The following is a 27,286-nucleotide window of genomic DNA, read 5'->3' as shown; positions in this document are numbered from 1 at the left end:
CCGCGTCCTGGTGCTGGGACACAAACCTCCCGCTCATCCTGCCAAGGTGCTATTGCTGCGTGCTCAGGAGCCAGGAGTCGCGGGGCCAGAGGGAGAAAGCTGCCAAAGATCCCGAAATTCCCAGGGACTCCCGTGGGGGTGCAATGCACACCAAAGCGCACGTGCCACTAAACTAGCCAGGGCCTCTGCCACTGGGGAAGGGTGGTTTGGAAAAAGGGTATTTTTGTTTGCAACTTTAAAGCAGAAGTTGTGTTCTGCAAAAATATTGTGGAAGGATTTGTAAACTTTCTAGAGAGACTTTTTTTATTCTTTTTTTTTCTTGAGCAGTCAAGTTGGATAAGTAAATGGTCCAGTGACTGTCTCCCAATTCATCTGCAGCTGCAAAATTATTTTCTGTGCACATAGTGTAAAACTTCTTCCTAAATATGAGGTTTAGAGACCCTCTGGGAGTAATTAACTATAATGTAGAAGCAAATCTGGGTTCATTGTACACACTGCTCATTTAAGAGATGTTTTTGTGCACAAAGCCCATAAACAAGTTTCCAAAACCTCCGTGAATGTTTAACATTTTATTATGGGACTCTGATCGTTTCTTATTTTACATAAAATCTAATGTAATTCCATAAAATTACATTTAGCTTTTGATCCCTGGATAGCAAACTGCTGAGTCACATGTCTGCTTAAGAATGTATCTAAGGGCTAATATCTTGCTTTTTTTTAAAAAAAAAGAACAACAACAACAAAACAACAAAAAAAGCATTTTTAGCAGTGATACAACAACTCTATTCCTGCAGCCTGCACGAAAACTTGAGAGGGATATGCTCAAAACAAATTGCATACTATTTTATCCTACTTGCTGGTCTCGTTGCAGACACCATGTATTTTCTTGTTGTTCTCCTAAGTGCTTTCCTTCTGCGCTTTTATCCCCTCACACTGCAAAGTTTTCCATTTTACTAGGATGCTGATGCTGATCTGGTGGGAAGGAAGAGCAAAGCTTCTGTTTCCATCCGTTGTACAGCAGTGGCAGTCAAGAAACCCCCGAAGAAGTATAAATCATGTGAGATAGTTGGAGGAGACCTAGGCTGCACGCCGCGCCTGGGACCGAGCGGCTGACGCTGGCCTGCTGGTCGCCAGTCCTGGGGCGCGGGGTGGAGGTGGTGGGGGAAAGGCTGAAGAAGGGCATGAGCAAGTGCTCAGCTCCTGTGAACGTCTGGCTTTTCTGCACATCCCTGTTGCGTTTTTGGAGAGACTGGCAGCAGCACGTCGTATGCTACACATAGCACATACTCGGGTTTATATTCCAGGCGTTTCCCAATATAAAAACCAACTATGATCTCTTTCATTAAGAGAGAGTTAAACATTATCATCAGAGTGTTTTCTAGGACACCTGTGCTTTATCTCAGAATATGCAAGATGTAGCCCAACACTTGCATTTAAGGTGACAGTTTCCGCTGGGCTCTGGCAGCGCTGGCTGGATTGGCTGCAGTTTTGTGCAATTACTCCCGCTCTGAGCAAAACAGGATCTGTGAAGTGGCTATCAATTGAAACGTATTTAGCTCTTCAGACTTGCTTTTGCAGGTTTCACAAAACATTTAATTAGGGATAATCAGCTTTTAACCAGCCAGAGCACACTGATGTGATTCTCTCCCTCTCCCCCTCCCTGTAATTGTAGGCATAGTCTGTGCCCATAAGATAAATTACTCGCAGTCTGGAGAACGTCCTAACCAGCAGGAAGGGAGAGCCTAAGAATGCTATTTGCATGAGGATAAAGAACATTTTGGGTATACTGTGATTTCAGTGAAGAATACACTTTTTCTTTCCTTTTCAGAATGCTGGACCTGGAAGCCAGCCGGAGACTGCGAAGTTTCCTTCTCCTCAAGGTTGCTGCTCGGTGGTCATCTTCCACTGCCCGAGGGGAAAGGAGGAGAGCTCCGCTCTAACTTCTGGAAGGCTTGTTCCACGATGGAAGATCAAAAGATTTTCTGGCTCTGGTTTTGTGAAGTTCGGCGTCTGTCTTGGACTTGCCATTTGGAAAAGGGATCATCTCTGAGGCACAGTTGAGAGACAGGAGAACTGGTCCCAGACGATGAGCACTTTAAGTAGCACTGGAATATTAGTCAGCTTAACGACGGTGTCTGTTACACTGGATTTTAGTTTGCATGGTGGTCTCATGGCTTGGTCCTTAAGCAGCAATTTGACTCTGAATCAGAGTTTGCCTACGTCTGATCCTCTTAATGCCTCTGAGAAGGGGGACGTCTCTCGGATGTCCGTGAGGGAGAAGAACTGGCCAGCCCTCCTGATCCTGGTTGTCATCCTGCTGACCATTGGGGGCAACATACTGGTAATTATGGCTGTGTCCTTGGAGAAGAAGTTGCAGAACGCCACAAACTTCTTCCTGATGTCTTTGGCGGTGGCAGACATGCTGGTGGGTATCCTGGTCATGCCCGTGTCCCTCATTGCAGTCCTGTACGGTAAGTGGCTTCCCTCCTTACTCAGCTGTGTAATTCTGTGAGTGGGGCACCCCCAGGGCACAGGACCCTGCTTCTCCCGCTGTCTCGCGTGGCGGTGGTCAGAGGAGCATCAGTGCAGGCTCCGCGTGGGGCTCTGCTGGGTGCGGGCGATGCTCTGCTGGGAGCATCTCTCCTTTCCATGCTGTGAATAACCTGCAGATATGTCTGGTGTCGGTCTTAGCACTAAGACCGCCCTGAGAAACCACAGCGGTGAGTTAGCTTGGTTGAAGAGCCCCAAAATTAGCTAGGATGGAAGAGCTCAGGGAAAAGTCAAGCAATGTGTTCGCAACTGGCCCACTTCCAAGGTCAGAATTAGCCCTTGAACTTCCATCCCTATCAGTGGGATTAGAGCAACGGCTTAGTCAAGAGAGGAGGTTTGTGCTGGTAGCCTTGGTGCTCAGATGAAAGTCTCAGCTCCTGGCAGTCATTGCCTGGGCTCACCCTGAGCCTTTAAGTAATTTCACCTTTCCATGCCTCAGTTTCCCTATCTCTAAACCGAGAGCGATGCCCCCGTTTTAAAGCCCTTTGAGATTCATGTATTGGGGTGAGCGTTTCTCACCGTGACCCTCTCCTGGCTGCTCTCACCTATTTGCGTGCTGTGTTCAGTATGTTCCTGTCGCGGTGAGGAGTTTATACTGCCCCGTGCTAAAGACCTCGATCCATCGCGTCCAACCTCCTTGTCTGCCTGAGACTCTGATTTCTCAGCGTGGTGCCAGGACCCAGCATCTGTGATAGCACAGAGGAGCACTGCCCTCGCCTCTGGGTCGTTGTACGTGTACACACGGGTCGATAGCACGTGTGCGCGTTGGATGTGTGACATGTCGCCATTTCTGAAGCCCATCTTCTGATTCTCTTTGAAAAGTATTTTAATATTGATATTTCTTGGGAGCAAATAATGCTGTTTACTTGCAGATTTGATTAGAAATTGGTTTACTGTCCTATAAAGTAGAAAGTAGGGATATTTGTGCGACTTCTTCACTTGCCTAAATGATTAACTGAGAGATTCATCTCTTAAATTCACTGATCAAGCGTACATAATTCCAAAGCTTATATAAGCTGCCTACAGTGAGATAAATCAATATGTGATTTAAATACATGCGTAGCTGTCGAGATCTTATGCATAAAGTGTTTTATTTTGGGTTGTCAGAATAGTTTCATCTCTAAATATTCTGCATATTACAACACATTTTATTTTTAGCATTTTACTCTGGTTTTCTGGATCTTAAAAGGGAGCATATAAATGCTGACTGATTTGATTGACCTGCACTTGCATAAATTCTGGGTTAAAAAGGTGAATTTATGGAAGTGATCTTCCTTCATACATACTTTCTGGGTCTTTTGAAACTAATGGAAATGGATTTTCTGTTGTGCCTAGAAAATGATTACTTAAGGTCATTTAAAGGTGTAAAGCATGCTGCATATTTAAGAGGCAAGCAAATATCATTGATCTGGAGAGGAATTGCAATTATTTCTTCCTCTACCAGAGCACCAATGTTAGTGACCCAAATGCTTCTCTGCAGGCAGACTACTTTTAAATAGGTCTTCGTCAAAAGTTTTTATTTTGGAACATGCATGGAAAAAATGTGAAAACACTGCGAGAAATGGGAAGAACTGCCAGTTCAGGACCTGTTACCTTGGATGAGCCATGAAGCTGTGGGTGCCGGTCCTGGCGGTGGCCGTGCTCGTGGGGGCTGGTTAAGGGAAAGTTTGATGAATATTCACACTTCAGGGGAGTACCGCCGAGACTAATCGGGGTTCATGGCCATGGGCTTAGCAGGAGAGGGAGTTGCTCTTGGAGATGGGATTGTGAATTTTCAGTCATTTCTAGTCTATATATTTTAATCTGTGAATTCTGGATATTCTATATAGTGACACTGGATGGTTTCAGAAGCTGCCACATGCTGTGTGGTCGAAATGCATGCAACAGATCTCTGCCAGATTTGTAGAAATCATTTCTGATGTATGCAATCAGAAAGGAACCTAAAAAATACATATGTAAAATAGTAAATAGATGAGTGATTAAGTTACTCCTCAATTTCCACATCAATGCTCTCAGACCCAATGATAAATTCTAGTTTGCAGAGTAGATTCGTTTCCTTAATTTTCCTCTAATGATGTAGATTAAGTGCATTTCACTTCAAGCATTACCAGAAAATTGAATAGGCGTCCTCCACAAAGACAACTTTTTTTTTCCTTTTAAATTAAAAGAAGGAAAAATCAAGTTGTCAGTTAGTACCAGAACCTTATTACAAAGGAAGCGATGGCAGGATGCATCATGCTGGATTTTTCACCAATTAGTCAGTGCTCTGACATATTTATAAATGAGTCTGTCTTAAATGACTTGGACTAGCAGCTGAGTTGCGTTTGACAGCTTAGAATGTTTTCCATGGCAAGCAACGCCTAAAAATTTAAACAAATCACTTCGCTAATTAATAAACACGTATCAGGGAGAGTGAAAGAGAAACGAACACTGTGTTTAATCGCGGTGGAGAACCGATGTAACCAAAAAGAGCGGTGTGAGCTGAGAGGGCACCAGCCACTTGGCCCGTACCGGAGCATCTGATGACCTGCGGGGACTTTCATGTCCTCTCGGGGTGTTTTAGGGAGAAATAGGCGTGGTGGGTTTGTGTCAGACTGGGTGGGAGAGGCGAGAAGCAGCCTCCACCCACACCAACTGCTGGAGCAGCTCCACATCCAGATTATTGCTATTATTCCTAATTACTGTCATTATTATGCGGGGGGTAGAAAAAACCCTCCAAAACCGCTGTCGGTCCAGCGCTGCCGTCCCGTTTTGCCTTTCCGCTCGCTGTTTCGGGCGAGGGGCTGGCACCTCCCGCTAAGCGCATACGTACTGGGAGCGTGCGAAGGGTTCAGCGCGCTCGCTTGGCTTGTCGCTTCCTCGGCCGGAGAGGGGAGAAGGATGCGTTTTTAAGTGAAGCCACGTTTCTCCGAGTTTCCTTTAAGACCCCATTTAGTGCATTGGTGGTGCTGAGAGAAACGCCTGCGGTCGTGAGTGCGTTAATTGTGCTAATCCGCTTGGATTAATTAATGATCTTCCACCTCTCACAAACTGCTGGCTTGTTCTTTAGCTAGTTATTAGCTAAGTTTGGTGCTTCGTGCCTGACGTATCCAACTGGCGAGATCGCCCTCTATTTTAGTGGCGTGATTTGTGCTTAAGTCTGTCCCTGGCTGCGTATATACATGTCCGTATATCTCTCAGATATAGAAGTCTCCCATTTACGTGCCTCGGGGTCGGGGGAAAGAGGCTTTTCCTCTCCCAGCCGGTTTACATGAAGATGTTCCTGCCATCAGCTGTTCCCTGCTCAGTGCTGCTGTGGTGGGGTCAGCTTAATTTGGGGGGGAACCGCAGTCTTTGAGACGTTCAGGGATTTTGGAGACGCCGCAGCCCGGCCGACGCGGGGAGCGGTGCCTGGAGCGGGCCGGTGAGCGATCGTGTATCTACCGGGTCCAGCTCCCGCGGGGCCGCACAAGTACTTCCTATTGCTTCTCAACGCTGCGGCGAGACATTAAATATTTATATGCTTGATGTTAAGTATTAATGTGATTATTTTCAGAAGAAAGGTTAAAAAAAAAAAAAAAATCCCACCTTGTTAATATAGTGCCCTTACAGGCGGTTCGAATGATGCCAGCGACACGGTGCAGTCACGCAAAATCAGCGGTGTCGGGGCGGCAGCAGGTCGCATAGGACCAGGCGAGGAGCAGCGGGAGGAGATGCCTTTTGCATCGGGATCCCTGCAAAGCAGCGGAAGGAAAAGAGGAAGCGAAGCCGGGGACGAGGAGGGGAACAGGGATGAAAAGAGATTAAATGCATGCAGCAAAAACTGGGGGCAAGAATAAAAGCCATGTCAGCCCAAGCGTGCTGTGAGATGGTGTCAGCTGGGCCGCTGAGAGGTTCATAGATATATATAATATATAATATAAAAATATAGCATGCACCTCTGCCTTGGGAAAATTGTATTTCAGAAGCAGCTAAGGTGCATTCGTAAGGAAATGAGTTTTCGAGCTGCTGCTGGGTCTGCGTTCCCTGGTGAGATGCTTCTGCCTTTAGAAGTGGTGCCAAAAAAGAGGAACATGGGGATTATTTAAAATCACTGGAATAAAACAAGCTATGTAGTTGCACAGAGCTGAAGTCTTCTACTAGCCGCAATTAAAAAAGGAATGGAAATAGCATGAATATCATAAACTGAGGTCTTAATAAATGGGAGACACTCGGGAATGAATCTGGATTGCCCAACCAAAGGTCCACCCGTCCAATATCTTGCCTCTGACAGTGGCCGGAGCAAAGTGATGAATTTCTCTGTGTCAGGCTGCTGCAGAAAAGCTTTCTCAAGGGGGACGTTTCCCTTTTACGTTATACCGGCTGGTGTTTGACTCATGCCCTGCATCGTGTGAGTTATATCCCTTGTTATCCATCCGTCTCAAGGTTTTGGGTGGCACTTCTGGATGTGATATCCAGGTAGCTAGAAATGGACAGTCATTTTTAAAATCCTCCTAAGTCGTGGCCTTAGCTGCCTCTTAACTGCACCAAGTTGCAGGTGGCAGCTGCATTATTTTTAAAAACTATTTTTCCTTCACGTTAATTTTAAATATTTGGCCTGTTTCCACTGAGTGACCACTTATCCTTGAACTAAAGAGCGAGTGAATGGAAACACCTGGGCGCCTTGCACTAACTACTATGCTATAAACTAAAAGCCTTCTTTTTTGACAGACTCATCCTAATTTTTTCAGTGTCTGTTTTGCAGAACTTGTCGTGGCTATCTGATTGTTGTAGGAGGGTTCGTGTCCTCTTCCTGAGATGAGCTGATGAGAACTGAATCAGGCCATTTGGCCATTGTAATTTTTGCAAGATTTTCAGTATATGGATATTCCCCTTCCATACATGTGCTAGTGTTTTGGGCTGGGGGGGGAAAGAGAGCTCATGCCTTGTATTCTTGTTGAACACAAAGTTCAAAAAACTGAAGTTTTTTGCTGTCCACGACACCTTGCGCCTGGGATGTGTACGATGAGATATTGATCCAGCAACGTGGGTGAGTTCGAGTTACCTTCTGCCATCAGTGAGGTGCGTTGGCTGCTGTGCTGTGTGCTCATCCGTTCAGTCTCTCCTGGACTCCCTGAAGCTGTCTTGTAACCTCAGCTGTCCTAAATAATTCTGTGAAGTCCAAAAATGCGCTACCTAATTGTTCACCCTTTTTCCACAGAATTAAAAATACATATTAAACTTGCTTTCAGGCACTGAGTATCCTGCTCTTGAATTTCCTCTACGTTAAAAATTGCCTGTTTACCTAATGTGACAAATGGGATTAAGCTATGGCATATCTGTGTTGCTGTCGGGAAAGCAAGCTCAGTGCGGGGCGCCCTGGATCAGTGTAAAACCTTCTCTTTTGCTACCCAAGGTTTAAATCATGATTAGAGTAAAGCGGAAAAAAAAAAAAAAGCTGCTGAATAGCCTCCTGGATACTCACTGTATCCTGTTGAATATTGGACCTCGGTTACAAAATATTTTGAGGCAGCCAAATATTAATTTGCTGGATTTTCCAGAGCCCTGAAAATACTTCATCCCATAACGACACTGTGTTTGGTCGTGTTTGTGAACCTCGCTAGCACCCTACATACCCTGAGCTTTTGCTGATGGAAACCTGACAGTTTCTGGCCAAGCAGGAGTTGGGGCTGAACAGCGGCAATCAGCACAGCAGCTCGGCACCGCAGAGGGTAACAGCCCCCGGAGGGAGAAGGGGTGATGCTAGGGGCCCCTTCCCAGCCCTGATTAAATCCAGGCGCTTGTATTAGCATCAAACTCCTCCCCAGACGCTCTCTGTAGCAGCCTTTAGCTGTGATTTGCTATACTGAAAGCTGGCTTTGCTCCATCTCCATCAGTTTTTCCTTAATTTCATTTCTGATCTCATTTGAGATTGTTTATACAATATTTTTGCCTTTTTATGTTGTTTTTTAATTTTGGGTTAAATTTCTGATACAGGATTTAGCACAGTAAAGGCTGGAATCATGGTTGTTGCAGAAAGTGTCATCATTTGAGTAGTGAAAAGAAAAGCACTTCAAAGTAAAGACCATAGTGCATGATGGTACTTCTTATTCATCTTCCTGCTACTTTTATTAATGCAGAATTGTTTTTATAAATTGCCACAGGAATTTAACTTATTCTCATCTTTTGTTATTCTTTCTTATTATTTTGACATGTCTTTTATTGATGTCTTGTCTGAAAATCTCCCTGAGCTTTTTGTATTCCCTTGTTATGAGAGATGAGAAATCAAATTTGATATTTGCAGACTGGCACTGGTATGGGCTGTATCCATTCAATCAGATATTTTTTTGTCTAAATTTTATCTGAAATTCCACTTGGTCATCTAAGAAGCAGCCCCGTCCTCAGGACATTCTCCTCAAGCAGGTTGTGTAGGACTCTAGTGCAATACTCCCCAGTGAGATAAAAACTGCATATAACATCTCCATGGAGGCTTTCTCCTTCTTTCCATCTGTCTGTTTGTCTGTCTCTCGTTTCTCATTTCACTTCAAGAAAAACCTGCCAGATGCTTTTCTGGAAAATACCTTGTAGCCTAATAGTGGACATGAAAAATCAAAAAACTTACGCCTCGGTGAAGGTGGGCTAGGGGATTTTGGATATTTTGTTGTTGTCTTCATTCAGCAGTCCAAAGAGAAATGAGGATGTTGGATGAACCATGAATGAAGGGGAAGCACAACTGATCTCATACCATGGACGCAAGTAAGTGAGAAAATAGGTTTAGGCATGGATACTGCTCGGTAGAGGAAAAAGAGGCCTAAACTAGTTTTTATTTTGGATGGAATAACATATTGCCAGTAATCTCCGTACTGATTGTTCCTGTTGACTGGGTACACACCCCTTCATGGGACTGAAGTGGTTTCTTCATGCGCTACTTCCTTAATACACTTGAAGTTTTAGTGCTAAGCAGGCTGAGTAAGAGAAGGGTCAAAAATGAGCAGTCCATAAAACTGGAGGTTAGTGGTCTCCACGGAGCTCCACCCTGAACTGCTGCCGTTACATGGAAAAGACGACGTAACAGCAGTGAAGTTGAGACTGTGGTCTGGGAAGGGAAGAAAGTGAAGATTTTTCTAGTTAAACTTCTGCCTTGGCTTTCTTTCCTCCAAGTTTCTCCTTTTGCAACAACACAAGGGTTTTGGGTTCTCTGCCCGCACGCAAGGGAACCCTGCGGCGTAGTTACAGGGAAGCAGGACAGGGAGGCTCTGCTGCCAGCAGAGCGACTGTTCCTCATTAAGAGAATTTTTTTTAAATGAAGTTGAAGCGTTGTTTTGAGCTAGACTGGACTTCCATAGAGTGTCTCAACCCAAAGTTGGGTAGAGCAAGGAGTGCTACAGAGCATGCTTAGCTCCTCCGGGAAGCAGTTTTGCGTCACTCCTAAGCAATGTCCTCCAGGATCTTTCTTTCTTTTAGCAGATAAAATTATAGCCAAGTGTCCAGTGTTTGACCTGCCGTCACTTCTTTGGGCAGATGGTAATGTCCTTTATCAGTAACTGAGCTGTTTTTTCTGTGTTCACTGCAGCTTCAGGGACAGATTTAGAAAGCCTGTCACTTTTAATATAATAGGAACCAACCCCATAAAAATTCTGATTTCACTAAAACCTTGGCTTGTATTATAAATGCCTCCTAAATAATTTTGTGGGACCAGCAGTAAATCTTCTGCATGGAAGCTCTTTTCTCTCCCTCAGGACAAATCCATCCCTGCCTTAGCAGGCGTTACAGTGAGCAGGTTGGTAAATTTGCAGTGGGAAGCAGCACTATCGTGGCAAGAAGGATGTGAGAACCACGAATACGTTTCGGAGTATTAGAGAAGCGAAGCCGGCATGGCTTGCTAGCAGTGCACCTTGAATATTGGTCTGAGTTGTGTCCTTGGAGCTCCTGCGCCCCACCAGAAAGGTGGGAGCATGGCCAGCGTCCCCCGGTGCCGGTTGGGTAGCGATTTCCTTCATTACTCTAGTACTAAATCTGCCGTGCGGTGGATCGCGGTGTTTCACTGCCGGGACAATCCAGGTCTTATCTCCAAGCTGCGTGAGCAGAGCGAGGGCACCCCAAACCCTGCCGCGTGCGGTAGGTATGGAGGGGCCAAAGCCATCGTGAGGATCGCAGGGCAGTGGTGCATAGGCAGGAATTAGTGCACCGCCTCGGTGATATATTGATATCCACCTCACCTGAGCTGCCATCTGTTACCCGAGGTAAGACAAGTGAAGTAAGTATTAACAACTGGCCATAATAAATGCACGTCCCTTCTGAGCTTTCAGCAAGGCTTCATTAACTTCAGTTTAAGGTTTCAAGGTTACATTTGAGAAAGTGTACTTCGCCATGCTTTCCTTTAGAAAATGAACGTTGTTGTCCCTCGCTAGGCGCTCTGGAGGTGGATGTTTTACTCGATTAAGCCACCTCTCTCCTATTGCTGTTTTATGGTAGTGGTTGGAGCGGGGACTCTGTCGTGCTATGCACCGTTTTACGCTTCACAGTGTGCAAAAGCTGTTTGTGGTGGGCCGGGAGCAAGGACCTCTCTGAGGCCACCTCTCCAGGCTGTCACGTCCAAGCATCTCAGGAGCCTGCTGAATTCTGCACTGGGGAGTATCATATCATCCGCTCTGGAAACATATAGATCCTGAGCGATAAAACTGCTCGGAGTGCTTTTGTCAAAATACTTTTTTTTGATAAAAGATGGTATGTAGCCAAAACTGAAAAATTGTGCAGAAGCATGTTCATTTCTATAGTACTTCTCTTGGGAAGCTGGAAGAGGGACTGGGTTCCTGTCATTGCTTGTGAAGTGTTCTTGCCGTGTGTGGGAGTTTGAGTCCCCATTCCGCCTACTTCACCATGCTCTGTTGTGCAGAAATGAAGAATTTAGGTAGTGACCTAATCACCAGAGTGTACCAAACTATGCTTCAAGCTATAAAGTGGAACTTTTGTCTTGAAAATGATTTTTTTTTTTAACATAACTCCATTCTTGCAAAAATGTTTGGAAGTTCTCATGTTTATTCCAATGCCGAATGAAAATGAATTTCCAACCCTGTAAAACTGCTGAGAAACTCAAATGTCAGCCTTCAGCGTGCTCAGATAGCAAATGGCACTTTAGCGCTGCAAAACTGCTAGAGCCGGTCTCCGGCTTGGAGGCGTGCGCGACAAACTGGCCAAGTCTCTGGAGCCTGCGAGAAGCAGAGCGTGGGTTCTGCAGGCAGCAAGCGCTGCCCTCCGAGGAGGCGATGGGGGAGCCTGTCTTGGACAGCGATGAAGGACAGCCACCTCGGAGCTCCCAGGACAAGTTGACTCCTGCATCCCGTGGCGGGTCCCTGCTTTCTCATCCATCACTGGGTATTACTTGGGTTCCCCTGCGTGCAGCCAGTTTCTCCTCGGTGAGCAGAGGAGCCCTTGTCTGAGGTCTCGTTTCCCATACTGCCAAGCTCTGGACCAGGGTGATGTCTGGTAGCAACCAGGATTTGCCGCAGAGTCAAGTAACACCTGCCCTAGGAAAGGGTTTGAAGGGCACCTTGCTTCCCCGCGGTGGGTGGCACGGCCTGGCTGCTTTGGGCCAGGTCCCTGCTCCTCCAGGGAGTCCCCTCGGAGCTCAGCCGTGATCCACATCGTGGTGCTTGAGTTTACGGGGCTCTGAAGGCCAATTTCTGCTGTCAGATACAGATGCGGAACTGTTACTAGTTAATTTTTACCACCTGCCTCCTTCTCCTTATTTCTTCACTTGGCGCTGACTATCTGTCATCCAGCGCTGGCTGCAGCCTGTTCCTTAGTGTAGGCAGCGGTATTTTTTATTATCCTCCCCGTGTTCGCTTCCATTGACAAGAGGAATCTTGTCCATATGCCAGTTTTAGGAGAAAGCACCGGAGAATAATAAATGTTTCACGTTTGTAAACAAGCTTTCTTTGCCCCTCCTAACCTCTTGCTGTTGGGCACCCAGCTGCTCTGCCGGCGGGGGGTTAAGGGAGCCTTCGGTCTGCTGTGCCGGGAGTGACGTTGCGCGTGGAGCTCGGACCGTCCGGCTGACGTGGCCAGCCAGGCTGCACCAACACAGCGTGAAAAACAAACTTCCCGCAGCTTCTGTTTTGGGTAGCTTCAGTGACGAGGCCGGCTCGTGCCGGGAGGCTGCGCGGCTGCTTCAGCCGGGCTGCCAGAGCTGCAGTTTGATTGAGTGCCCTTCGGATAACCTTGGGTTAGGTTTAATTAAACAGCAAGGCTTCCCATGCCGCTTTGGAAAGGTCGAGCGGATTGCTGAGTCCTCGTGCAAGCGTTCGGGGAGGGTGTGCAGATCGGCCACGGCCGCCGGACCAGGAGCATCCCGGGTTGTGCCGGCCTGGGAGACCCCGGGCTGAGCATCCCCGGCCTGGGCTCAGCTTCACGGGCAGCCTGGCGGTTTTGGGGCTGGGTGCCAGTGAGCCATGGGTGCACTGGGAGATCACCCCAGCGCTGCCTGGCTGAGGGATAATCCTGGCCTTCCTCTGGGAACAGGGATCGTGGCCCTGATGTTGCAGCTTGCGATGGATGCTGTGCTCTAGTTGTTCGCCCTGGGGGTTAGACGGGCTTTTTTTTTTTGCAGATGGTGCTTCTTGCAGAAAGGCCTGAACAAAATTGGTTGTGCTAATGTGGAAAATGCTGCGGGGAAGTATGAATCCATATTTCTGAGATTAAAGGTGACCTGTCAAGTAGAAGAGAGAAGTCTTTTTTTTGGGTAGGGAAAAGAAGCAGGCGTGATCCTAGATTTCATTTTCTAAGTGTGTTACTTTGCTGCCTCCTTTGTTTTGGCAAAAGGCTGCAGCTAGGTAACGGGGTGTGAATTCCTCCGTGCTTACAGGTGGATTGGGGGAACGGCTTCCTCCAAAATGCCCCAGGTGAGATCCTGACCACGCTGAAGTCACAGGCAGCATTGGCAGCAGCTGCAGCGAGGCCAGGATTTTGGCAGAGTGCTCCTCCGCCTTCTCCAGCCCGCTTTCCGCCCCTCCTGCCTGGCCACGACTGTAGCTCTTGGCACGATTATGATGGCAACCTTCGTCTGGGAGGTCCCAGATGGTTTGCAGCTCTCCTCCGAGTGCAAGGAAGCCTCTTCCCCTGCCGCTGCAGCGCAGCTCCCTTCGCTGCTCGTTACGATCCAGACGGCAAAAAGCGATCGCAAAGTCCAAGGAAAGCTTCCCGATCCTGTAGGAACAAAGGAATGAAAAGGGCTTTCTGACTCACTGCATCCTACTGTTTCCTGCCATAGGTGTTAGTAAGACACCGAGCTGTTGTTGTCATATCCTGCATCTTCCAGAGCCAGTCTCCTTTCAGGTCTGCCTGCTTTTGGCCTGCCAAAGCCAGGACCGGTGTGTGCTCCGTTTTTATATGTCAGCGTGTAGCAGCAAAGAGCCATGACAAATCTCTGAGCGCAGTATTACAAAATTAAAATTCATAACTCTGTCAACATCAACTTTATTGCAAGCAGTAGTTTTAAATAGAAAACCCTAACACTGCAGCGTGGAGGCTCTGCTTTTTTTGTGTACTTTAGTGCTTTGGAAGGAGAAGTAAATGAGCCTTGCAACTTCCCTTGAAAGCTCAATAAGCTGGGCTGCTGCCCCTCTGCAGTTTTTACTGGGGCAATCTGATATCAGTATTTCCTGTGTCACAGCTATGCCAAGGCAGGAGAAGATGACACAAGGCCGGTTAAGCCCATCATCTCTAAGCCGTTCGAGGGCTGTCGTCCTAAACCAAACCAGAAGCTGACTGGTAGTGAGAGCAGGTTGCAGAGCAGGTGTCTGTTAGGATGACTTAGCTGGGCCCTTGCTAAGTGGGGGCAGGTTTTATTCACCCCTTCCAGCTCCAAATCTATCTGCGCTGTGATCTCACCACAGAACACACAGTGGTCCCATGTAAGAACTAACCGTGTAAAAATGGGGTTCCACCATAGAAAGGTTCACCAGGCATCTCAGCAAGGATGTTCCCTCTCCAAATGCTGCAGAAAAGACCAGAGGAGTCCAGCTTCATCCTTCTCCCCAGTTCCTGACAGCTGGAGAGAAAAGAAAAATATGCTAGATGATTTCAGTGGAGTAACTTCTACTTACACTAGCTGAATGTATGGCCCTTTAGTTCTATAATTTACCTGCAGTATCAATGCTGCACCTAATCAGGGAGCTATTTTTCATATTTTAGATGCTGAACTGAGCAGGCATGTCTTGCCTGCCCAATGTGATTGAGAATTGCCCATCCAAAAGAAATCTTGTATGCTCAAGTATGACTCATTAGAATGATTTTGAATGGTACATGTTGAGTGCTGTTATTTCGTGCAAATAATGATTAGCTCCAGTCATACTCTTAATTTCATCCTTTTGCAGAAGAAGATTTGGAAGATGCAGAAGGTTTTAAAAGATAAGCGTCAGCCTTGTTGAATCAGATGCTGTGCATTTACACATCTGTGCAACGCTTGCACTTGCAAGGTGTGTTGCAGACTTTTCACATGAATTTAAGGGGTTAAAGCATAAGGTTAGTAGAGCCCCATAAACCTGGAGTGTGCGTGGTTACTTTTCTGTTTTACATGAGTACTGATTGCGGTTTAAATACAGCAGCAGTTTTGATGTTCTCAGTGCAGTATTCTCATGCCCAATTTGCTTCGAGATCAGTGAAACTAAATGTGCTTTAAAATGCATGAATCTTTGTTTACTTTTTATGACAGTAGCCTGTTAGCTCTAGTAGTAGCTCTGTAAGTGCATTGCCTCCTTGTAATTAACTTTTATGAGTTTAGTTGAAAAGAAATATAAACTTACATGTACTGTAGCAAGCCAGAAATTGTTACAAGATGATAAGAAAAACGAAATTGTTATATATAAACTGAAAGAGCTATGGTGGTGAACTGCTCCGGAGATAAATTTGCTGCTTTAGAAAGGTGCCTGGCAGATTGATGAAATAATAAGCGAAAAGAAGACAACTAATGTCTTTTCCGGAGATGCATTTAGCCGCTTCATCTGAGGGGGAGAACAGCACTGCCTCCGGCCCTGGGGCCATGTGATGCTGGGGCACCCGAGTCGTCCTTCGGTGTAGTTACTCCACTATGCTTCAGCTTCATGTCTTAAAATAAAGGGAAAGGATTTAACCAGATTTGCAAACATTTAACAAAGACTGAGTTTGTTGCAGTATACGTCACTGTAGGTATGTATTTACCCGAGATACCTTCTCATGGGGATGTACCTTGCAGGAACTTTATCTAAGATGCCGACGTTAGTCCCAGTTTAGGGACCTTTGCAAGCTTTGCCCAAGTCCAGCTTTGCACGGCTCCAGCTGCAGCTCTGGCCTCCCTCGTTTCCCGAATTTGTCGGTCATCTGGGGAGAGACCTGGTTAAAGCGTGCAGCACCTCTGCAGCCGCACCACGACGCCTAGCTCTCCGGGAGCCTCTGCTCTGCTTGTGGGCTGATATTTGCTTCCATTCATTTTTATGAGCCTTGTGATTAAAATGGAGGGGAAAAAAAAAAGAAGTAATAAATCCCATGGAATACTGGAGAGAAAAGCATAGCAGCTCCTCATAAACTTTACCGAAACATTAAGCTAACTTAGGGATGTGGGAAATATCCTCCATTTGGAAGCGTCAGGTGTGAGAGCTGCAGTTTGAATCACAGAGGTGACTGTGCCAGCCTAGCCTGAACTTTGCTAGGAGTGCATTTCAGTGGCTTCATCCTTCCTGCCCAGCCCAAACACTCCATCTCAGTTATTACTTTTACTTCTGTTTTCCATTGCCCGTAAAAGCTCTTGCTTCCCCTCCTGGAAGCTGCCTGAAGCCAATTCTAGCAACACTCTCCATGCACTAAATATCCAGGGTGTATTATCTCATGCTGAGCACTTGCTGTCTCTTCTCACTCACCCCAGCAGAATGAAACGGAGATAAGGACCTGGTTAGTAGCATGTGTTTCTCAGCACTTGCCAAGGAGCAGTTATAATTTCTAGGAGCAGTCCTACTTGCAGCCTGTTGTAAAGATTAGCATATGGCTCGTTTTCCTGTGCTGACTGCAGCTGCAGAGGTTGGAGGACTTAAGGGGAAATGGAGAAGGACTCCAAGGATGGTCAGCTGTATTTCTGTGCTCTGCCTTGATTTAACATCGTGCAGTTGAAAAACTCTTTCATCCTTGTTCTGTATAAAAATTATGCCCTGCATTTTTTTGGGAAATTCTACTGTTGCATGCAGATGCGTTTGAGAGGAATATACTCCTTGGTATATTGATGAACATCCTATGATATTTGTTGCTTTTAAGGCGTGGTGTTTTGGGAAGATTTTTGTGAAAATAAGCATGGTTTCTTTTCATCATAAGCTATTCCTGAGGTGCTTCATGTGGTTGACACAATAATATCATTGTTGCTTGCCTAATGGTCCCACCTGCGTGATGGTGACATGCTGAGACCCTGAGGAACAGATTACCACAGCTTTAGGAGAGGAGCATGTAAGGGGCCAACCCAGCTTTGGAGCTCAAAAGTGAGGAAAAATCACTGCCATTGTGCAAACCAACACATACATAAACAGCTGCTTTACAGATGATGGAATGGAATAAAGACAGAAGGTGAAATCTCTGGGAAGTACTGAGATATATTATAAGACAAATATACTAGTGTTATATATTACCTTGAATTATTAATGTTTCCAGGATTGGGTCAATTAACTCAGAATTAATTCAGATTTTTCTTCTGCTTCCTTTCACATCTGTCTGTTGAATTGATATCATTAAATTCCACTCAGTAAATTATCATTTTAGTGTCTCTCTACAATTCACATAACACATCCCTAGAAATTCGGGTTCTGCAGTTGTCTAATGCAGTCTTTGAAACGTGCCCAAGTACCCCTGCGAGGTAGTTCGCTTCCCTGAGACCTAATGATAACGGTAGCATTCAGTTCCAGCGCTGTGTTTTCTAAGCACGTGCTGGGAAAGAAGCCTGGATGTGATTCATTGTGCTTGCATGGTAATTAAATGGAAATTACATTGATGGAAGAGGGGCTACGTGCCAATTTCTCTGCCTTGCACTAATTTGCACGCCGCCTCATCAATGTAGCACAATCCTGTTCTGAATGGACGACTCACCAGAGAAACAGAATGGATCATCAGTAGCTTTCCTGCCAGAATTGTCATTAAAGATGCTAACGAGACGAGGGGAATTTGTGGATGAGCGTATCTCCGAGCCAAGGCTGTGATTACCAATATGTGCTATATCAACATTTTGGTTTCATGCATTAGCTTTCAAATATATATTCCATTTTTTCAGCCTGCTCTGTGTTCCCTGATGTGTTGTTGGAAACCTGCGCTGGTTTCCAACAGGTTCCAACCTGGTTCCAACTGGGAACTCTGGTAAGTGCAATAAGTGCTCCTCCAAAACTCCAGCTCAGTTCCTAGATGAAAGAGGTTCCGAACTGCAAAGTTCAACCTGTAATCCATAAACATGAAAACCTCGTTTCTGCGTCAGCTCTTAGGTAGGAGATTTTGGGGGCGAGCCAGAACGGTGGTTACAGTTCTGTTGATTCTCTGCTACTTCTCAAGCAGTTTGATTTCCATCCCTGTTGACATGCTGGCAGCAAACTCTCTTCTCCAGCTGTGCAGGAGATATCAGGACAGACCAGTTTTTATCCCTGACCAATCCATTTCTACCTTTTGATGTATAATTTTTTTGTGATGTGTTTATTTTAGGTTGGGGTGCTGTGTTTGTTTTTATAAAAGTCTATTTTCATCCCAAATCAGGGAAATGGCAGCAGCTGTAGAAAAAGGTCATGGTTTTGTTGAGATATGGAAATTGTATGACAGGCTTTTAGCATACCTATTTGATACCTGCTGGAATGCAGAAGAGTGTAAACGTGCGTCTGACAACTGTGAATATTGATAGCTATTTTTAGGTGGAGGCAGAGCTTTGTAATAGCAGCATCCTCATGTTGGTTCTGAGTAGTGACTTCTCACTCTGCTGTTTAAATCTTGAATGTGTCAGGTTAAGTCATGAATTTGCCAATTAAGCATTTGTTGCTTCCCTTTCATTAGCTGGTCTGCAATGACCACAGAGATTGATTGCATTTTTACGTAGCAGAAGCCAAAAGTTGCGAGTTTGCTTTCTTATTAAAATCCAGTTGTGCCTTGGGAGTGGCTAGTTCTACTAGGGTACCCATATTACTCATTTACGTTTGTTAAATCCATAGCAACACCTATTTTATTATGTTTTGCTATGTTATCATGTTAACACGTTATTTTATTATCATATAATAAATATTATCACTGGTTTGGATTTGTAATCAAGTGCAAGGTTACATTATAATAATAGTAGAACCATGATGATAAAATAATGTTGCAACTGATTACAAAGCAAAAACAAGTCTATCAAAAAACCCAACAATATACCTTAACTAAATATCATTTCTTTAGATTCTTTTTCCACCTCATGAGACCACTATAATTTTCTGGAGAATAGTATTGTTTCTAATATATTAGCACATCCACACTTCGTTTATCCATATTGAATTGAACTTCTACTTCATGTTAATGGAACTCTTACTGTAGGCCTACAATTTCTGCAAAACTCAAAAACGAAGCGTTGCAACTATACCCAAATGAATGAGTGCTGAGTTTAATTTCACCTGTGATACTAACCATCTGGAAGATATTATACCTGCTGAATTGTTGTTATGTGAAATAGGATCACGTCTTACTGTGTTGGCACCTATGATAGAGGACCGCTCGTGATTCAAAGCGACGTACCTACATCGTTTGTCAGAGAGGGGCATCAACTCCGCCAGAATTGATATCGCTCCTTGTTTGTTTTCTCTTTGGCTGAGAAATGTCACCTCCGTTGCTAGGTGTTAGAGTGTGAGGATGAAGGTAGGTGTGTTGGCGTAGTCTGAGGTGTTTCTAAATCTTCGGAGCTGTAAAGAAACCTGTGTTGACTAGACTCTTACGTGTCCCCGTGCAGCAGTTTGACAACAGTTCAGCATTTTATTGGATGTAAGTGCTGCAGTATGAAAGCACTACCATCTAAGCTTAAATCTTACTCCAACTTTGTCTTTTATAGTAGAAGCTGTTAGTAGTGAGCAGTTTTAATTCATAGCAAGTTGTGTACAAAATGCCCAGAATAATGCAAATCCTTAACATCATATTACATGGTTTTACAACTTGGACTGCCGTGCCAAACACGAATCGGCTTGCTAGGACTAAACGGCTGAATTAAAATCGTGCGGCACTGAGTGAGTTGGGGCGGTCCGGCCCCGACGGGCGGGCTGCGTGGTGGGACCACAGAGCTCTTGTGTTTCACAGCGGGGACCGTACAGCTTTGGCGGCATGTGGATGTCCCAGCCCTCTGCTTTCCCAGGGTCACCCTGGATGTTTGTGTGGGGGTAACAGGCTGGTCTGCGCTTTTAATGGCAAGGGGGGTTGGTGCGAGCCATCCTTCTTTGCGTTTCAGACCAGAGGGGAAGATGGTTCCTGTAAAGGCCAAAGGAACCAAGTCCTACAGGAGGGCCAGGGGTTCAGTTTCTTGGCCACAGCACTGGCGTGCTCCTGGGCTGAAAGGAGAATTAGCGTGCAGACTCCTGAAGATGAGAAAGGACAAAGTACTGCCACACGCCGAGCCAAATTCTGCAAATGTTCTTTCTGCTCGTAGAAAAGTCAAATCCGTCTCCCCTCCGAGAAGGCTTAATGCAGAGAAGTCTGCAGAATGTAATTCTGTCCATAGCTCTCCCGCGGAGAGGTTAAATTAAACCACGAGCCTTTAAAGTCTGTGCTTCCTCGTGGTGATGGAAGCGGCGCAGATCACAGCAGGGGCTCTCCTCCAGCCCGCGCGCCTTCTGCAGCAGCTGCCTCGGCTGTCGAGGAAAGCTTCCTGCGCGGCCGGCGGGCACGCGGGCTTCCTGGCAGGCGCTGTGCCACCCGGCTCCTCTGCTGGGAGAGCTTGCAGGCTGGGTCCTGCTGCGGAAAACGCTTTTCCAGGTCTGCGGAAGAAGCCTCCAGGGTTCTCATGGCCTGGCGAAACGTGGGAAACATGTTGCTGGTGGTGTCCCAGCGTTGTGGTTGCACGGCTGAGAAGCCTGCTGCCAACCCCTGCTCACCGCCTGGCATATCACGTGTGCAACGATCCCAAGTCCAGCTTGTGCCGCCGGGCTCGGAAGGGTCTCCCGGAAGGGTAAGACACTTTCATCAGGAGATGAGAGGCCAAAGTCAAGGACAAGTGCTTGTTCCTGCATTTAATTTAATTAGATATTTGAATTTTGCTTACATATTGGATTACTTTCATTCCAGTGCTGTTTCAGTGATAGGTGGTGATGCTTCTTTGCATTGCCTTATATTTGGGGCAGGTTGCAGGTGCACAGATTATTATTATGCTGAGTTGACATGTGGTGGCTGTTAAACTGCTAGAAAACAGCAGTGCTTGGTTGCATGTTCACAACCACATTTCCTTGGGATTACTGAATATATAATACTGTGTTTTCATTGAAAAAGCCAACAAAGGTGCTGTTCTCCTGGTATCACCTATTCAGCCTCCCACAGTGAAGGTTTCCAATGTGATGAACTCCAGACTGACACTTCTCCTATCTGTTCTTGCTCAGAGGCATCCTGGGCATGGTGGCAGAAATGTTTTATGAACGGGAGACTTTCAAGTGAAGTATCTGGTGGCAGGAGGACAGTAGATGGCACTGAAGGATATGAGCAGAATTTCTGAGCTTCTTAGAAGCCCTCAAATAATTGTGCTTTGCAGTGGCTGCTTTGGAGCACTCCCACGCTGATGTCTCTACCATGAAGATTTAGAGATGCTCAGACCAAAATATGGTTTGTTTCCCTTGCCTAAAGTGATTTCTTGCCATTACCAGTCTTACTGGTAGCGCTGTGCTGAGCAGGAACCAAAGCAACGGTTCATGTTATGCTCCGTTTCCTGAGATTCAGTTCTTCCACATTAAAAAAGTCAGTATTGAGGAAAGGAAAATTTAAAAATTTTTGACCAGGCTTGCCAGGTATGCCAGTCTAGTAAAACTCCCCCAAACATCCTCATCTGCAAGCTCAAAGTTAAACAAATGCTTATGCGATTTGCAGAAGTAGGGGCCTAAATATGTTGGTTTAGAGTAATATGTCTGTTCTTATATAATTTCTCTGCTTTCTGGAATATTTAGTAAAAATATTGGCTAGTTAGAGATGACAGCTCTCTGAATATGGAACAGTTTACATCAGATAAAGCAAATCCATATGATGTCTCATTCTGCAGCGAGGCATTTTCTCCCGATTCAGAGGGCCGCTTGGTTCTGCTGGGTTGGCAGGAGGCAGGACCAAGCCGGGACAGATCCTTAATCCCAGGTGGGCTCCCAGAGAGCTGTCGAGGTGGCATGTACGTCTCAGCCGCTGCTGAGTGATGCTGAAAGCAACCCAGAGACCTAAAAAAACGCCTTTGTGTGATTTTGTGTCCTCTCGCTAGTGCCCAGAGCAGTTCAGGCTTGGGGGGTAGAGCAGTAGTCTGAACTTTGGGATGAGAAACTCTGGTTTCAGGCAGGTGGTTTTTTTGCTCCCGCTAAGGTAGCAGCTGAGCGGCCAGCTATAATCTGTGAATAACGCCAGATCGCTTTCAGATCTAAATTTTTGTTTCCTCAAATGATCTGTATGTTTTGGCAGTTATGTCTTGTGATGATGGATTGCTTTCAATTTCATCCAAAATAGGCAAAAACACCTGTTATTTTCATATGTTTGTGCACTTTGTTATGTAACAGTTTTTTAGAAAATATTTATATTATTACATTTAAATGGTATTAATCTCTGTTTGCTTGTCGACTTCTTTTCCCATGTACTGTTGGTTGGATTATTGCTTTATTAGTTGTTTAAATAACGGGTGAAGGCTGATCCATAGCTGGGTGGAGAAAGTTCAAGCAGAGGCTGTTGTCCTGAGGTTGTCCTGACGTATAGAAGGTCAGTGACAAGAGAATTTTTACTGCTATGAATATTTTATTAGGCTAGGGTTTCATTTAGACAAAGCATTAGGAATACCTTTTATCTCAGATTTGTATGAAGAAATCAATTCTCAGTGTGTGCGAGAACCCTTTATAGGAGGTAGGTGATACGATTTGATTAATCACGCCATTGCCCTTATCGCTCTACATGCAAATCCCAGATAGAGCTGCAGATACTGAGATTGCAGGCAAAGAACGGTATTGAACCTTCAGATTTTTCCTCTGATTTTTTTCAAACTTAATTCTTGTTTCCGCCGGTAGATGAAAAGATTGATGTAACATACGGATTTGGGGAATGACAGACCATAGCAGAAATACTTTGATATTTCCCCAAGAGAAGAGATGCTGCCTTTGGGAGAGTAAAGGTGCTCCATATGTTTTCTTCTTAACAAATGTTATTAGCAGGGATGTTTTAAGTATAGTATGTGATAAAGCTGGCTCCTTACCTTTTGAAAAATATTTAAATGATATGCAAGCAAGCTTTCGCTAGATCAGATAATTACATCCGTTCTGGGTTTGAATTTGCTCCTTTCTTAAAAGTCCTGTCAAGACTGCAAGTCACTGCCTTCCTGGATGGAAAGCAAAATCCAACACAGTTATTTAAAATTCTCAAAACAGTCTAATGGGGTGCAATTGTTTAATTTGCGATAAAATATGGTTGCATCAATTAGTCTCTGTAGCTGGTGAGACAAAGACCAAGAGAGCTGCAGGAGCGGTTCCCGCGGGAGGCAAATGGCTTTCCTCGTTCCTGTGTTTCTGCCCAGTTTTGAAAGTAGCTCTGTTTGCAACCACTGGCTTTTCCTGCCTCCTGCCAGCCCTGGGAGGTTTCTCCGTGGTGGACACCTCGCTGCCGCGCTCTTCCACCACCGTCCTGCAGCTGTGGAGGCTGAAGTCCAGGGCAGGGAGCAGCAGTCCCCTGGCACGGTGCACAGGCACTGCACCACCCTCCTCCTCCTCGCCGGCCGGCCCTTCCACCCTTGATGGTGGCATCACCTGGGTGCTCATCCTCTGCTGAGCATCTGTGGAGACCCTCAGGTCTTTTTAGGCTTGTAGCATTCAAAAGCACAGTCTGTCTCCTAAAGAGCATCTCCGCTCTGTGTGTGCAGGCGTGCGTCCTCGCGCTCCGCAGTGCCGGCATACCTGTTGTTGAAGGGATCCGCGTGGCTTCAGGATATCTCTGCTTTTCCTCTACAAAAATGCAAGCTCAAAAATTCTGTTTGAACATAAACTCAAGTTCTTGCATAAGCATCCGGGAGTTCAATATTGAAGAAAAACATCACGTTTCACTGTGCTGATGGTGAAATTGCAAGCGTTGGCAGTGCTGCCCTTGGGACCAGCTGCAGAGCCAAGCGGCTCGGTGCCGGCGGGAGCTGCTCTGGGGAGGGGACGAGGGGCACCCGCAATCGCGGCATTTAAACAGGATAGTCTTTAGCTTTCAAGCACGATGCAGGTTTTTGCCCCGCTTGGTTGTGTGACTCTCAGGATCTTGCATATATCTCTGAATCGTTTGTCGCTCTATGTAAATTAGAAGGAAGTAAATTAGCAAAAAAGAGACGCGTCGCTTTACATCGACTGGTCTAGTATTTGAGGCTAAGAAATACTTTGCTTCCTAGATAAGGGAGAGAAAAGACAATCATTTAAATTCTTATGTTCCCTTGGGAATAATGCAATGCAGTAATGTTAAAACTGTATGTAATTGCTTTCTATTTCTGTAAAGCCTATGGCAGCTATGAAACTTTAAAGTGAATACTGGAAAGTCTGGTTAGTGTAAAATGCTTCAGTTGCAAGACGCTTTTGGTGCAGAAAGCTGCCTTTCTCAGGGACAGAGGGGGTTTTCCCTGCAGCCCATGCTGTCTGATCTCCCTGGAACGCATGAAAGTCTTCAAAAGTTGCAAAATCTTTTGGAAAGCGACAGCTTTTTGGAGGTGTCTGCTGGGCTGCTGTTCCACGCCGTCTCCTGCATTTCTGTGGTCGAGCCTGCCGAGAGGCGCAACGCTGCACAGAGTGCTAGAGCAGGTCGTGGCCCAAGTCCGATCTTTGGCACCTGGAGGTGATGATGGAGCGTTCAAAGCATGTGAAACTGCCTTATATTGGGATTAAGACTCATTCGAATATAATGACTTCCTTCCGTTTCTAGTTCAGTTCCTTCAAGGCCTCCTGGCAGTTAATGTGAAACATAAATACGGGAAATATCAGAACCCAAAGTGGTATTTAAGACAAAGCAGGATAAATATTAGATGTATTTTAGTTTCTTGGTCAAGCCAGCAATAAATGAGGCTGTTCTAGAGGAATGTCTGTATCTGTAGTTCTTATTTTACACCTGTTAATTCTGTATTTTATATGTGTGTGTGTGTGTGTCTATAGATATGGTGTGTATGTAAAGAGAGATTATAGCATGTGTGTGTATACATATACATGTACATATATATATATATCTATATATAAAATCTGCTATTATAAGCCTAAAAGACAAAATACACCCATATGCTGCTTCTGTGATTTTGAAAGGTGGTTTTTACCCTTTTGTCCTTCCCAGCTGATATAAAGCTCTGGCTAAACCCAATAGATGTGTTCTGAAGCCTTTTCCAAAATCCTGTTTATGGCTGGAGAAGAAATGTACGCTGGAGCTTTCTGTGCATTTGCCATAAAAGATTTCTGCAGCTACAGTGCTGAAGTTGGCGTAACTCTTTGCTTTATGGTGGTGTTAGCAGGCGTTTTGTTACCGGGTACGATACCAGATTTGTCGCGAGTGTTACACCGCGTATTCCCAGGAGGTATCCTGGGGCAGATTGCACCATAAAAGTAGTAAATATGCACGAGCAATAGTCCTTTTTGGAAATGCGGAGACAGTGGGCCAAGCCAAGTCCTTTTGCAGCGTGGAGGGTGTGTGGGCACACACAGCTCCTACCTGCTCCGGCTTAGCACGAAAGGCTGTGCAAAGCGTGTGAGGTTTGCTCGGTGGCTTTGGGGGGAAGGAAGGGGTTTGGTGTCAGCTTTGGTCTATTTTGCAGTCCCACGTTTGCTTTTAGCTGCAGCTTCTAACACAATTTTTTTTTCTTCTTTCTTTAGTTCAGCCGTTCTCCCACAGTCTGGAATAATTCTGTGGTACCTTTCCATGGACTGAATTTTGCTCTCGTTTGCCGTGAGATTCCCCTCCTGCTGCAGTGGCTGGTAGCTCTGTCTCTGGCAGTGCACAGCACAACGGCTGTAAAAACACTGCTATACAGCACTTTTTACCTATGTGCAATAAAACCTCTAACAAAAGTGATTAAATTTCATTGTTGCCATCTTGTCAAAGAAAAGCACAAAAATTTAAGGGAACTATCATGATAGCAAATTAGCTACAGAGGAAGATGGTCTGGAGCTTTGTCAAAATGCTTTTGAGCGTCTGTATTTTGCTGCCATCGGGTTGTGCCTGCCTCAGCCGCGGTTTTCTGTCTCACAGCGGTGAAGCACAGGAGGTAAAATCCCATCTGTGGACCGTGAGCCCTGGTTAAATGTGGGTATTTGACCTACATTTCCCACGAAGAACCACAGCAGCTCAGGTAGATGCTATTCAACATCAGAGGCTAAAGTGCAGTATGTGGGCGTTTGGCAGAGCTTTCCTTCCAGGATTTCATACGTTGTGTTTTCATCCTCCTCAGAGCCAGGTGCTAGCACTGGAGGGCCAGCGTTTTGGATGGGACAGGCTTTTCGGATTCAGAAACGAAAACCAGGCTTGGGGTGGCAGCCGGTGGTATTTTGCTGAACGAGGTTATGCCCCAGATGGCCTCCGGCGGGGTGAGAGCTGGCAGAGCCTGCGCCAGTGAGAGCTGCACAAAACCCAAGAGAAGAGTTTTCTACTCTTTAATCCACGTGGTGCAATTTGGTTATCCACCACTGGCTTGCTCTGGACAAAACTCCTTCCTTTTGGACTTAGGCTAAGTCCTTAGACTAAGGAGGATGATGCTAATATTGCCTGTAGGTCAGCTGGGGACAGCAAGGGGATGAACTCGGTGTCCACCTTAGGTAGGGTGTCCGTCACCCATCCAGAAGGTGCAGGGGGGTTCAGGCACCACCCTCCAGACTGGTGGCTCCTTGGGGCTCTCTGCCCATTTTCTTTTTTAATTGATCGTCATGACAAGAGTGCCTGGGGATGGAGCCAGATGATTTTCTCTTTTGTGAGAAGCAAAACAGACCAGAGATCTCCAGGAGTGGCCAAAGGGACGTGGCTAGGGAAGGGTATCGCATCAGGGCAAGCGTATAGCAGTGCTGTGCTGGCATCCTGTCCTTTCCTTTAGCAGTTTTTGGCTCAGGGACTACCTGATCTAGAAGTAGTATCGTTGTGTTCGGTAGCCTTTTTAGCATTTTTCTCTATGAATTTGTCCGACGTAAACTTCTAGCGTCCCCAAAATGTACCGAGGCAAAAAAATTCTGCAGCTCAATTATATGCAGGGTAAACAAGTATCTCCTTATGTTTGACCAGCTAGATTCATTTAATTCACGTCAGCACTATCCTATAGGGTTTACCAGCCAGTACACTAAAGATACGACTGATTTCAAGAGCATAGATTATTAGAAGATACAAAATTCAGGATTTCTTATGAAGAAGTCAGGTTTTACCCGCACGTTTAGTGTTGTTTAGTTCTTTTTGGAGTGGAAGTGGGACTGGGATGCGTGCTTGCAGCTGGAAATGCATGCGACAAGCTTAGAAGCGCTGAGGTCCAAGAGTGCATTTCACTCTGTCACCTGCACTTCTAAACACGTGATAATTGCTATTGTTTGTGCTTGTAATGAAAGCAAATAGAACAAGCGAGAGAAAC

At 45.6% G+C, this 27,286-nt stretch overlaps 1 protein-coding gene across 1 annotated transcript in view; it reads left to right on the top strand.

The window, feature by feature from the left end:
• HTR2C (5-hydroxytryptamine receptor 2C) overlaps positions 1-27,286 on the top strand; it is a 227,339-nt gene that overhangs the window by 183,769 nt on the left and 16,284 nt on the right. The window contains exon 3 of the mRNA XM_064518373.1: positions 1,829-2,471. Coding sequence (XP_064374443.1) covers positions 2,087-2,471 — 385 coding nt within the window. The 5' untranslated portion in view covers positions 1,829-2,086. The remainder of the gene's footprint in view (positions 1-1,828; positions 2,472-27,286) is intronic.

This window comes from Dromaius novaehollandiae, chromosome 11 (genome assembly GCF_036370855.1).
Source record: "Dromaius novaehollandiae isolate bDroNov1 chromosome 11, bDroNov1.hap1, whole genome shotgun sequence".
Lineage (NCBI taxonomy): Eukaryota > Metazoa > Chordata > Aves > Casuariiformes > Dromaiidae > Dromaius > Dromaius novaehollandiae.
The sequence above is the reverse complement of the archived record's forward strand: the minus strand, read 5'-3'. Positions and strand labels throughout refer to the sequence as shown.